At 35.3% G+C, this 14,840-nt stretch overlaps 1 protein-coding gene across 13 annotated transcripts in view; it reads left to right on the top strand.

The window, feature by feature from the left end:
• The window catches only part of DMD (dystrophin), a 1,220,482-nt gene that overhangs the window by 487,229 nt on the left and 718,413 nt on the right, over window positions 1-14,840 (top strand). For all 13 annotated transcript variants that reach the window (XM_068686720.1, XM_068686803.1, XM_068686735.1 and 10 more), the window contains one exon: window positions 7,710-7,833. In XM_068686720.1, the coding sequence (XP_068542821.1) occupies window positions 7,710-7,833 (124 nt within the window). The remainder of the gene's footprint in view (window positions 1-7,709; window positions 7,834-14,840) is intronic.

Consider the following 14,840-nt stretch of genomic DNA (forward strand, 5'->3'; position numbering starts at 1 on the left):
AAAGCTGTCTCAAAGATGCACAGCACCTGCAGTGTGAATTGCCAGGTGCTTAGTTTCAAGAGAGAAGAAAGAGAGTTTAGCTACTCTGTGAATATTGTTTTAGTGGATTATGTAAGAGCATGGTCTCCAGATGCTTAGCTGAGAAGAAGAAGAAAAACAAAAAAAAAAAAAAACAACAAAAAAAAAAAAACAAAAAAAAACAAAAAAAAAAAAACAAAAAAAAGGAAAGAAAAAAGGATTGCTAATTTTATTTTATTTTATTTTACATTTCCAAGTGTTTTGGAAAGATTAGAAGTGTATGAGTTTCGTTTATACTGAGGAATTTTGTCTTTGTCAACCAGTAGCATACACAGGCGTTTATTTCATATTTCTATTGTCCCAGTTCACTAGGACGTAGATAAATGCAGGCTAAAGAAGCTGTTGAGTTTTCTTGTCTATTAGAGCAGCTTACTACCTGTAATGGAAAACAGAGATAAGAAGCAGACGAGAGTTTTGTTCTTTTCTTTAACCAAAATCTAAAGCTACCTTCAAATTTAAGGTTTTAAAATTTCAGAATAATTCAGGGATGTTCTAAGTTTTGTTACTGCTCATAGGAAAGCTCCTTTTCCCAAAGGAATGAAATTAAAACCAAGAACGGGGAAAAAAAATACAAAAATAACTTGGAGCTGCATAATAAACGTCTTAAAACTATGTATAATACATTAGAACTTGAGATAAATATAACATGCCTGAAGTTTTTGGAGAGAAAAACCTGTATATAGGAGAAAATGTTGCCAAAGTATCATTTTCATGTATGTGGCACTAGGAAAGACATAGGTCTGTTATGTAGCATAGAAAAGTCTGAAAATTACTCTATTCAGAGTAGGTTTTTGAATAGGAAACAGGTTAGAGCTGTTTAGTATTTAATCTGTACATATTTCTAATATTGATGTTCTTGAATAATGTCCAAAGATAGTTTTCTTTGCCTGTTAGCAAGTAACTTTGTACCTGCTTCCTAGTATTTCTACAGAAAGGCTGTTTGTCATAACATTTTTGTGGATATAATGTTGTTATTCAGGTTTGAAAGAAACTTCATGTCCTTGATTAGAAAGGCATGTTAAGATAGGATAGTTGCTCCATCTAGTGTTTTTCATTCAATAAGTGTTAACATAACCATGAATGTTGAAAATAAAGTGGCCTTCACTCCATTGAAAAATCACGTCATTCGGGATTCCAATGCTTCATTACTTAGAACAGTTTGGATTTTTTATAGAAAAATATATTAAAGGAAATATAAAGACTTATTCAAAGCATTTTTGGCAGCTGTTCTTTCAAGCTGTTCTTTCATTGCAGTACAATGAATTATATTAGTCAGAAGTAAATGATGATTGTTAAGCACTTTACAGCAATTCTGTTTTCCTGGTGGTCCTTGGTTTCATCATTTTATCTGTGTAGTCAATGCCAAAGAAAAGGGAAAGGTGACTAAGGCAAAATAATATAATTTTCTGTTGTTTACAGGATAATTTATAAATGTTTTCATCTAGAATAAAGAATAGGAATGGATATATCAAGTTCAGTAAATATGCACACTTTATAACTTCATGCTTTTTTTTTTTTTTTTTTTTTTTTTAGCTCTTTATCCTGTTTGTGAGATGGGAAATGCCATAATTAGTGATACACTGAAAATATATGCTCTTCACATTTAGTGTCTGAAATCGCCTACTGTATTATGGGAGCGATGCCAGGTGGCACTCAGGGGGAGGCATGACTGGGTTTGAAAATGCTTTGCATTTTGCCACCAGTTGTTTGCTGAAGGCAAATGGTCTTAATGAACATACTCAACAGCAACCTCTAGACTTTCATTTTACTCACCTGTGACTTTCTCTCACATATGAGAAATGCAGTGGATCTAATCTGAATTTCAGCAAAGCATTCCATGACACGATTTAGGAACCACTGCTAAGGTCAGAAAAGGTGCAGTTTATTACCATAAGAATGGTCAGATGGATAATTGGCTAAAGAAGAAGAACTGTAAGGCTAATATGATTGACTTTGTGTTTTCTTTAATCCCTTGGTATGCATTACAGAGATGTGCAGATAATAATGTTGATGAGACTAAATTGAATAGTATCAGTGTAGAGTTGGTCCAGAATGTCATTCAGAAAGGAAAGAAAAATTTTTTGAGGACTGAATTTAAAAATAAATAAATAATAGGGGGAAAAATAATAGGGGGGAAACTATCTATTGGGACAAATAAGCATTGAATAAGTAGATAAGAACTAAGACTACTTTATCAACTAAAAGCTCATCAGCTGCAAATATAGAGGATGAAGGGTAATTGCAGAATAATTATGCCAGTGGGTGTGGTGTGTGTATTTCAACGTTGTTCTTTGGCATGTTCTAGGCAACCGAGAGCTACGAGCTGAGGAACATTGCTGATGAGCTGGGCATTTCAGTCCAGCCATGGAAATGCCGTTATTCAGTAATAATGTTCTTTAATCAGAGTTGTACCATTCCCTACCAGCTCAATATGTAGACAAATGGTTTTATGTCTGCCCAGGATACACAATGCTGATATGCCCAGCATGGTTTTGTTTTGGTGGGGTGGTGAAGGTAATTGTGAGGCAGTTTCTATCTATTGAAAGAATCAAAGAAGAGCAAGTCTTGAGGGTAAACTACCATAGCACAAGTCTTCTTAACTACCGCAAAGCACTGCAGATAAATAGTAATGAAATGAAAAGTTACTACAATCAAATAGTGACATTTTAAGCCTCTTAGCATTAGTAGAGCCTCTGGACAATATTGGACAGAACTAACCTATTTTGCCATAAACACAAAACATAATATAAATCCCTTATTTACTAAGTATACCTACTGTAAGACAGAGAAAAGCACATGGTCTCTTCCAGTGGGACACAGCCTGCTCCCATTCCTATGCCCTTTGCTTCCACATGGTAGATCACAACTTCCCAGCAGAAAGGGCAAAGCACACGCACTTTCCCAAATGCAGCCAGTGAAGCTCTGTTTCCAAAAATGGTGGAAGGGATGTGAGACTGTTGTGCAGATCTGGAAATAAGAAGCTGAGACCAGGACTTAACGTGCCAGGGAGCCCGCACCTACTGGTTGAGGCAACGCACTACACCCAGCCCCACCATATGTGTGCTGAGCAGTGTGTTTCCCCGATGATACAGGCTTTCCTACAGAGACTGTCTCCTTGGCCTCAGGCTGCCAGGGAAGGGAGCCACCCACCTCAGTTGGCCTCATGCTGCTTCCAGAACATTTCCTCATGGCTGTCCTGTGCTCACAGTCTCCACACTGGGGCTGGCCCCAGCAGCCTACACTTGCCTCACTGGGGGCCCTGTGGCCACCCCGCAGACAGGCTGCCTGGCCCAGCCGGCGGGGAGACCCCACAGGAGCTGTGCGTGCTCTGGGTGCACGGACAGCCTCGGCCCTGCACTCATGGTACCTGAGACACCTTCATACCCAAGCCGTGACAGAGCCACAGGAGCCCTTTATAGGGTACAGAGCACAGGTGGAAGGTTTATAGTCAGCCAGCCCTTTTATTATTTTATTATTATTTTTTTATAAGTATTTGTTTTTACTTTGAAATATAAACAACTAATCCCTAATCCTTGGTGCTATTTAGTAGTTTCAAAAGGCACTGGATTAGATACAGGGTTTGTAGATACACCCTGCTAGGTATTTGGGCTAGGAAATCCTTGTACAGAAGTGGAAAATCTTAATGTAACTAAGTTCTGAAATGCCCTAGAGGTGAAGTTTATTCTGTGTCTAACAGAAAAAAAAAGATGGGAAAGCCAGAACAGAGTCTTTGTTGAACAAATTTTTTGTACGTGTGATCTAGGCAAAAGAGTTTTGAATAGGAATCTGCAATGGGCCTATGGTTTAGCTTGATGAAGAAAATGAGTTGCTGTAACCAATTTGTGGGGTTGTGAGAGGGCCGTGAGGGCAGTACAAGATAGCATCTCTGTTGTAGAATAGCTGAAAGACAGACTAATTGAAAAACTAAACATGAGCACTCTGTAAATAATTTTAGAGGCACTAAATCCTCCACTGCAGATTGAATTTTTAGGTGGGGAGCAAGGTAGTGTTCACTTTAAAGCAACGTAGTTATTCAGAGCTATAGTCTCAAGTGATTTGGTTTTAGTGTCTTCCATGGATTTAATTTACAAATTCTACATACACCCAACTTTATTGGTCCAGAAAGGTAACATTTCATTGCTTTTTTTTTTTTAATGTCAAATATATTGTTATGCTTAAGACTATACTAGACAAAGACTATATTGATCCTGTTATATCAATCTAGAGTTAATATACTTTGAAACTGAAACTGCTCAGAAATAAAACATGCAGTTATCATAGCACACTGATTAAAAGCCATATCCTACCTGCATTTCCTGTGTGTGTGTTGTTTTTTTTTAAGCTAGATATGAGAGAGAGATTTTTTTTCCAAGGTTATTGAGAAGTGCAGTCTGCTTTTAAACTATGTTAATGATATTTATGTGCATTGGTTGGACTAGGTGATATAGGTTGGTATAATTGATCTTGGAGGTCTCTTCCAACCTAAATGATTCTGTGATTCTGTGCTGCAAAAAGTTACCTTGAATTAACTTTCATCTCTTTTAAAGTCCTCATCCCTCACCCTGCTTTCCATCTGCAGCCTTTTTGGGGTGGGAGACTTTGTTCGTGGAGTTATATTTACATAAACAGAAGAAACTACAACTGAAAGAGCAATCTGTAATGTCAGATCAGTTCTGTCCAGATGCTGTCTGCTGTGGCTAATACCACCAGCTGATGAATGAATCTTTCATCCATGTAATGTGTTCCTGATTACTTTGTTATACTATCAGAGTTCTTCCAGTATTTCAGCTCCTCTTCTAGATTATACTTTCAGGGGTAGCTGTTGCAGAAGCAGGGGCTAAGTCCTTTTGTTAAAAACAAGACAAAATTCTCACTGGTAAACATTTTGCTCTGTCACTTTCTATGCTATACTGGACTAATAGCACACTATTGCCTTACTGGTCCTACTTAACTGGAACCACAGAATAGAATTAACACCAGAAGTAATACAGTTTTACCTGCACCCAGGAGAGTTTAGTACTGAGTAATTTGTAATTTTGTCTTTATTTTTATCCTGTATCTGATGTTCTGTGTTCCTCTCCAGTTACAGCTGCTTCATGCCAGTGTTATAGAATAGCCTAATTGCCACAATAGCTGACAGTGGCTAGAGACCCGTCCTCACCTATCAATTTAAGTGAAGTGAAAGAAGTGGCCATTGCATCTCTTGTGTTCCTTGCCTGTATAGTTGGTGACTTCAAGGAGAAAGGAATGGAGTGCATGTCGGCAGTAGGGAGTGACAACCCTTTTAGTAAACTGGGCTACTAATTCTTGTGGGGTGGTGTTTGTACACTGCTGACTTGGGTTTCAAAAAACAGAGGAGAGTTGGTGGTCCCATCTAGTTTGAATACCTGTAGGTCCCTGATGGAATTCTCTATTGACCCTTAGAGCAGTTTCTGTTTTTTCTCATTGTTGCTGACAAGCCCTGACCCAGATACTTATGTGAAACGCGGGACTGTATAGTGTTACTACTTAGTCTTTGCAAAAGTATATGCTGTATTTGGGGACTTCCCTGTATCTCAGCAATATTCAGGTGATATTACATCCTGCTGTAATTTAGCTGACCTAATATATTCCTAACTGAGGACTTCAGGAACTCCGTTTTGTGCTAGAGACTTCTTCAGCCTTCCTCACATCACTGATCACTGAGCAGAGCTGTTGTCAGTCTTCATTAGATATTGAATATAAATTATTTGAATCTAGAAGCATATTAGGAAGAGCTATGAAATTGCTAGTTTTTATCTTGTAATCCAGTCCATTAGCTTTAAAATTAGGTGTTCTCCATTTTCAGATCTATTGAACGGTGCTTACTCACAGTCACAGAAACATGTTTTCATCACTCATCTGTGGAAATCAGTGTGATTAGATATACAGTTAGTGCTTGCAATTTGTTGAATAAACAGTATTCCAGTTTTATATGGGAATACTGTCTTTCATAGTTTTGTTGTCTCCTAGTCATAAAATTTCATGAGAGCATTTATTAAATATACAGCTATTATATGCAGAACAAATGATAACATCATATTTCAGGAATAATAGTTGATTTAATGTTGCATAGTCTCAGAGATAAAACTCAGGCAGGAAGAAGCTCTTCACTGGCAATGCCATTTGATTTAGGGAATTATAGCCAGATACCGGCACAGAGATTCTCTAAGCTACCTGAGAAATGTTCTTATGTCTTTTACTTCTGAATTTATAGTTCTGTATAAAATGAAGATTTCTGCACCTTCCACTGCCTCACAATCATATCTTTTCCTCCTTTAATGATAATGCAAATACTATTATTAGGAATTGTTTTATCAACATTATTCCTAGGAGTTTTTAATTTTAATATAGACTGTTGGGCTGGGATTAGGGAAGTGTGTGATTCTTTCTTCTGCTTTCATTATTTATTACTCAGTTGTTCACACCTTATTGTTAAATAGACTCATAAAGATCACAGTGGAGAACATGGAATTCTTTCTTGTACTAAGTTTTCATTTCTGTATATGTAGATTTCTGTAGCACTAGATTTTACCTTGGAGCCCTTTTTTTTTTAATATATATATATGGGAGTTTAAAATAATTAATTTCTCCAAAGACACAAATGTCATACAAGTTCTTGGGTTTAGTATTTTTTTTATTATTATTATTTAAATTATGCAGTCTATATTTACAAAACAAACTGAAAGATACAGCTGATTTTATTCGAGGTCCTTCTAGGTCTTCAGATATAAATATAAAATCACATGGTGCAATAAAGAAATGCAGTCAAGATTACAGTATATCTCTGAGAAAAAAACATCTCAAGCTTCTTGCTTTAAAAGTAGTCTAAATACTGAATCAACTTGGCTTGATTTTTCTAGAAAACAGCAATTTAAATATCTGCATATGATAACCTTCATTTTGAACTACTACCTTCTGAGTAGGTAACTGCAATTAAGATCACTTTTGAAGGAGTTCATGAAAGAATCCAGGCTTTAATAAAAAGGACTGTACAGTAAAAAAGTAATTTAAAAGTAGATGCAGAGAGATGGGTATCTTCTTTTTTCATTTCTGAATTTCTAGCTGTAGAAATATTATAATCTAATATTGATTAGTAATTACATTCTACAACAAATTTGAGTCACTCAGAAGAGAGCTCTGTCTAATGGACAAATTTCCTGCTTTGAATATCCTTCATAATAGAGTCAGCACAAACTAGCTCAGAGATTGTTCAGGTATGAAGACTGCATTTTGTGAGCCAAATATGCCTCACATCTTCAACTGAGCCAACAGTACTTATGATACACTTTATTCATCTGTGAGAGTCACATGTTTCATGTCTTCCAAAAACATCAGCTTGTAAAACTGGAATCCTTACTGTGAGAACTGTTGCATCTGTTCAACTGTCAAATCAGTGTCTTAAAAATTAAAAATATTTTTAAGTTTTCAAATCTTAGAATGAATAGTTTTATGAGGTAGCTATTGAAATGAGGGTTTAAAACTGCATTTTTTCAAGAGCAATTGATGCTTATTCCTTTGTTTAAACAATTAGTTAAACATTACTACTGTTAATGTTATTTTCAGAAACTTTGTGGAAAGCAGATGTCTTATTGTACTTCTCTGTATCTTAGGTTTGACTCGGATACAACAGAACTCCATAGCTGGATGACCCGCTCGGAAGCAGTACTTCAGAGTCCTGAGTTTGCCATATATCGAAAAGAGGGAAATCTCTCAGATCTCAGAGAAAGAGTCAATGTAGGAGAAAGTACTAATATATATGTTTGTTAGTTTGTATTAGCTTGTCCAAGTGCTTTCAAAGTCCAAGTTTAAATGGGTTCAAATGTAAACTGACATGCATTGATTGACCATATGCACAAGAGAAATTTAAAAGTGTTCAGTATTTTTGTATGTTACAGATTTTGGCACCAAAAGTGATACACAGAGATCTCTGAACACAGGGATTTTTTTTTTTTATTCATACATACCCATATTTAATTAAGGTATTCTTGATTCATGAAAGTCTTTGGTAAAGTTGAATCTAAGTCTATAAATTACTTTTTAAGTATGCACTATAATTTTATACTAATGACTTAAGTTGACATTATACATTCACAAAGGATGGGAAAAGTGTCATATTTTAGTGTATGTTAGAGTAAATCTGTATCTAATTCATCCTACAGTGCTGTAAAATATATCTGAAAATACAGTCTCCACAGAAATTATTTTAATCTGTTTTTTGTACCATGGCTGAACTGAAACTGGTTCTTTCTACTTTTTTTGCAAAATCATTCTGCACTGCTTAAGAAGTAGCTGTGTTTTTGTATGTTTCACACACTCTGAATTCAGCCTTTGAAAACTAAGCTATTAAAAGTTGCCTTCAGTATTTAGTTTTTGGAACTAGTTGCAAAAACCTTGCCTTTTCTGAGTAAGAGAAAGGGGAATCCTTTTTATAATAAGCTATTATGCTTGTACTATAATAGCATATCATGGGACCTCATTAAATATACGATGTTATGGACTCCTAAAACACAAACAGATGGAACATATTTACTGTACTGAAGTTAGTTTTGCTGCTGTTTTTTTTCTCACTGTCTGCTTTTCCATCATAGATTAGTAATGATTGAGTGATTCTGAATTTTGTGACATACAACTGTTAAATAACAGTTTTGTTGCAATAATTTTAATTTATTTATTAATGTTGTCATAACATTACTGCTAGTAAGTATCCATTAGAGTGTAATATACTGAATTTAGTTTACGGCACTACTTCATGTTATGTAAATGTATATAAATATGTATGGAAATAAGCAAACTGGATCAAACATACAGAGAAGATTTGATGGATTCAAGTGCTTCCATAGCAGTATAATAAGATTCATTTCATACATAAACAGATATATAGGTAATTTGCTGAGTGCTTCCATCTTCATGGTAGGTAAAATTAAAAAAGAAAAGAAAAAAATGCTCCTGTCTCCCCTTCATCTATACCCATTTTGAGGAACACAATTTCAAGGATGGCAAATCAGCTCCTGTTTTGACCTATTGTGTTGAATATCTGCAATATCAGGTTTCCCTAAGCAATAAGATGCTTCACCTCATCTTGTCACTTTCAAAGACTGTAAAACCATGAAAGGACTCAGGAGCTATGGTTCACCTTCCCCCTTCTTTCCTTTCTTTGCTCCCGAGGAGGTGGTGATCTGTGTCGCTGCAAGTAAGGGGTAGAGGTAGGTGAACTACAGATCCTCCTCTGGTCCCATCTGGATTTCTCAGCAGCGCTTGCCTTGCCTTTGTTGGTGCTGAGGAAGAACATTGGGGTTGGGAAGGCACTGCTTACTGCAATTATTCAGGTCTTGTTTAGATCAGTGAAAACATGTAATATGAGGGAAAAGCAGCATGAAGTTTGATCTGTGAATGGGCATTGAAAGTTTGAAATCAGGGCACTGGAGATGGCAGGAGGTATTTCAGATGTTTCTTTAACCTCCTTAGAAATGAAATAATTGGATGGCTGGGAAATCAATTTCCAACTTTTTTTAATGAAATGTACTGAGCAGTAGAATCTAATTTGTATCACAGGGAGTCTAACACAAACCAGCAACTCTAAATAAAAATATGAGAAATTAACTTATATCCCTCATTAGCATTGTAAATATTTTTAAAAGACCAAGACTAACTTTGATTTCATATAGTATCACTGCTTTTAAAATAAACATTTTATTGAGAAGATCAAGTTACATCTGGAAGTTTCTAGCTTTTTTTAAGGGATAAAACATTTGGATGGCATATTAATGTGATAGACTAAACTCTGTAGGATTGACAAGTACTACCTAGATTCTGTGTGGAACAGTTCTCAGTTCATGGAAATCTTTCTATATACTTTCCAAGAAAATAAAAGAGGGGGTGGGGGTTGGGAGGGGTGTTGAAGTGCCAGGTTTTAAAACATGTCCTGGCCTGGGCTCTATCTGCTCATGTTAAACTAATAGCCAAAGCAGGAAGTATTATCCAGTTCATTGATTTGCACACAGTATTGTTTACTTGTTATCTCTTTTAGTTTCTATTTCCCTCACAATTAGGCTCAAATCAATGACAAAATAAGATAATATTTTTTTTTTATTAGATTATAATCTCCAGTAAAGTTGTAGAAGGCATTTAATAGAAGATAAAACATCAAAAGTGAAAACATATGTTAGTGATAATTGTAAAAGATTTTATTTTACTGACATACAGTCATACCCCAACATAGTACTTGCACATGCATGCTACCCTGCACACATGCACACAGAAGTACCATTTTTCACTTAGTGGCTATCATTTAGTTTCCTCCCATTGCAGATTGGTGTAGCATAGGACACCTATGCTTGAGTGATGTCAGACTTACCATACGTTGCTAACTGTGGTAGCCACTCAGTCCCATAGCCTTTTCGTAGTGACTTTCCTTTCTACTGTTCTTTTGTAGATAGGTTACTAATTGGATGGTTATTTTGTTGTTGTTATTGTTGAAGCATCTTAGTCCTACTCATCATTTTTCTTGGAGTCACTTTCATATGACATAGTGGAAGTACATCTGTTATATGGTGAAGGGACACAGACTTCAGAAAGGACAGCCACAAGGGAAGCTCTTTTGCCATCATTGATGATTCACCAAGTTCAAAAGCCTGCTCCCATCCCAGTTCAGAGAAGGCCTCGGGGAGACGGAGCCAAGAGCAGGCTGTATGAAACATACTGTGTTTGCTAAGTCATCTGCTGTTCAGATACTGGCAGGAAATTAGCCTTTAGCAGATGTGTTACATTGATTGAATATATTAGAGATGCACAGGAAGTCCATTCTTGTGTCTGTGGAGGACCAAAAACATGTATAGTCCTTCCCAGCTACAAGAGAAAAGGCCTTAAATGGCCAAATTTGATACCGTTACTGTGGAAATTTGTAGGACAACACTATTATTCCTAAATAACAAAGACATTCAAACATTAACGCCACAACTACCTTCACACTGCATCACACTGTTAACATTTTCAAGTTAATGCATGTAATTTACTGAAAACAGGCATAACAATGACTCAGGCTTTTTGTTTGTTTCTCTTAAGCCATAATAAACCTTCATTGTTTCAAGTTCAAATATATGAAGGTTCAGATACAACAAGTTAAAAATTGCTACATAGAAAATCTTGCTTGGTAAGAAGTCAAACTTGAGTCTGCACATCAGTTAGTTAAGAACAAAACTCCCTGAAATGAGTTTTGGTTAGACAAGTAGCAGCCCCATGAAATTCAAGATAAAAGGTAAATATATGAGAAACTGATAGAAGGGAAAATGTCAGATACCCTTGGCAATTATATTTGTTCTTCTGGGATTCTCAAATTCCCAGTTCTCACTTCTTTTTCTTTTAGTGACTTTCTTCAGACATGGTTAGTGGGGCCTGGATATTTGAAAGCTGAATCACTGTCAGAGCCAGTGATGATAATATTACAATTTTCTGCTCATAGTGGTAGTTGACTAGAGTCACAAGAGATCAGGGAATACTACTAGTGTACATCCATTCACGGAGCTCACAAAATCATATTTTGATTTGATATGAATAACATCTGGATTCATTGGAGTGTCAGTATTTTCAGTGTTAGGGAGTCATTAACTGCCAACTAAAATCTTAGGGTCAAATAAAACTCTCAGAATATTGTGAAATTTACCTCTTCACGTTTAGCTGGCATTTAGCTGAAGATGCATTTTTAGTGTTATTCAATCAGTTAAAACTAAGCCATTATATATCTTTATTGCCAGTTACAAAATATTCCTCAAAGAGAATTTATCCCCTATTAGATGAAAGCCTGTCTTATATTTCTGCATTTTTTCTGAAAAAAAAAAAATAATAATAATAATACAGGGAACAAAAATATAAAAAGAAAAATAAATACTGTTCTGGGGGAAAAAAAAAAAAAAAAAAAGTAAAATTACATTGCAGCTACCACAAGTTTTTATCAGAAGTGTTGTCTGCAATGTACAGAACCTAAAAGTTTCAAAATTTTGCAAAACTCTTCAACCTTATCCCAGCCTACTTGTATCATTAATGAACCTGAATGGAGAATATTGTCCCTTTCAGTAAAGGAAGCAATGACAAAACACTCAAAAGGATAAATGAGAGGTGTTTATGGGACTACTGCTCTGTTTATTTCTTGGCGCTTTGCATTTACTCATGGAAATCGTTCCTCTGAGGAACTTAAAAATGTAAGATACAGTTTGTGGGTTCAGCAGACAACTGTGCCATGTAGAGAGTAAGAGCAAGACTATATTAGTGCTATTAAGCAAGCAGGGTAAATTTCCAACTTTCTCCCCAAATCAGGTAAATTGTCCCATACTTTCTGTTTGTATGAGGACCAAGAGGACAGCCTTTTCTCCTATGACTGGCATAATGTTTTCTGTGTGTAAATGTGCGTCTTTCTGTATCTACTGTTAGCCCTTCATTTTTATGATAAATGCTGATTACATTAAAAAAAAAAATGGAGAAAAGCAGTTGACAGTGCTTGATATGTGCCAAATTTTCATGTTTATTTTTGAATGCTTTACATATAGTGTTTATATTTTCTATCAGTACCTGTAAACATCTTTTGGGAGAGAGGCAGACACTTCTCCACATTTTTCTAGACACCAAAGTGTTCACTGCCATAGACTTCAATGTCAAATCATTTTCATATTTTAAAAAGCTATTTTAAGTGTATTTCAGATTTTTTATGATTCATTTGTGTTCACTACAGTTGCAGTTATGATAATTGTACATCTGGCATTACAGACGGAGCAAGATTATTTTCAGTATACTTTAGTGTTTTTATGATTCTTCTGAGTTTCCTGTAGTTAGAGTCATGCTAATTATACCTAGCATCATAGACAGAGTAGTATTAATTAAGATTCTATAGTCTTGAAACTTTGCAGAGATTTAATAGAAGAGGGTATTTTGAAAATAAATATATTGTGCAGTGCAATAGTAGAAGATATTATTGACCTACAGAAACTACAAATAATTAATACAGTCATCTGCAGTTTATTGTGATTAAGCTTCGTTAATTTCCAGTGATAATTTATCAACATGGAAAACATGTTTATCAATTTCAAAATATTTCCATCCTTAATTCTTTCCCAAATATCCTTTCTACATATTTTATACAAAATCTATACAAAATCTTCAGAACTGTTAGAAACTTTGACATACTGTTAGAATGTCTGCTGTTCAGTCATTCCTATATGCACAAATGAATGGCAGCTGTAAGTAGATGGCAGATGTGTGAATTTAACTGAAAATCTCTCTTTTTAGTATCTCCAGGGAGCTTCTTCAATTGATTCTTTTATTTGTGCTTTTTGTAGAAATGTCTTCCTCCTTCCTTAATAATCTATCAATGTTTCAGAGTTTTCTGTTAGGCAAAATAAAGTTCAGACCTTAAAATCCTAGTGTTTATTTTCATTGGAAGTTATTATAATTTTGTGTGCACGCTACAGAAGCAGGTTAAGTTTTAAATAAGTAAAGCCTCACAATTTCAAATATTTTGGCATTTCTTGAATTTCATAAGCTTTTTATTGAATAAATCATATATCTTCCCTACTACAAAGTACAGAAATTTAAACTGAAGATGTTTTAAGCATCATACTTTAAAAGCTATTTCGAGAGTTTATTGAGAAGTACTTATATTACTTCCTCCTAGGCATAGCAATCTATATAATAAATAAGATTTTCAAATGTGAGCATATAACATTATTCTGATAAATACATTAGTAGACACCTAGATGAGGTTTCTTTCCAGTTGTAATGAACTTTTTCACCTTGAGAGTCAAGTCATAGAGAATGTGTCTTTGCTGTGGAAATAAAGAAGGGTATCAGTAAGCCTAGTATGGTCAGTCAGACTGAAAAGCCACAGCCAGGACTGTGTCACCATCCTGTATATGTTACCTAGGATTTGTGTGGCGTGTCCTTTTTGTATGTGCTGAGAGACTCGGAATTATGGCAAAACATGTTGGTTAGGGTCTCTGAGAGTTATGTATAATCTGTTTTATTGTAGGTATCAAACTGTGACCCTATGCTTCTCCTGAACTAAACAAGGAATTTTAGAGCTGGATTAGAGTTTCTAAATTATAGCTAACTAGATTACTAAATTAGTCTAAAGTCGAAGATGTGACTTGATGTTGTTAATTATGAGACAACACTGGGGGGCTGTTAGATCTAAAATAATTTTATTTTCCATCTATGTTATCATCTCAAAAGAAATTAGAAACTTCAGTTCCTACTGTATCCTGAAACATTATCAGGTAGCCTGCAGCTGCTGTTATTAGCTAGTGTGAGCACACCTGAATGTGGGTGAGAAATTTTTGAGTATGGAAAGGTCAGTTAGGTATTAGGTCAAAAGGCATTAGGTACAAAACATAAGTGGAAGCCTATGTTAGTTCTGCAGTTTACTCTACTCTTACCTAGTGGCTCATATGTGGACGTCTACTATATAAGCTTACAAATATGTTAGATACGTTAATATGCATTTATGTTTTTTTGCCAACGAAAGACTAAAACAAGCAATCAGATGGTATTGGTATTCAGTACTGTGGTATGCCATGAAACACTGTGGTTTAGTTAGCATGCTCAATTCTTACTGTTATAAATAGGAACCACGTGAGAAAAGAGCAAATCTTCTGTTCCTCCACAAGGAATTTCTGTTGAACATATATTATTATTCTGAAATATTGGGCTTTGAATAGCTCTTAATTTGTCTGTCTTTTATTTGTCTGTAAAATACT

This window comes from Anas acuta, chromosome 1 (assembly GCF_963932015.1).
Source record: "Anas acuta chromosome 1, bAnaAcu1.1, whole genome shotgun sequence".
Taxonomy (NCBI): Eukaryota; Metazoa; Chordata; class Aves; order Anseriformes; family Anatidae; genus Anas; species Anas acuta.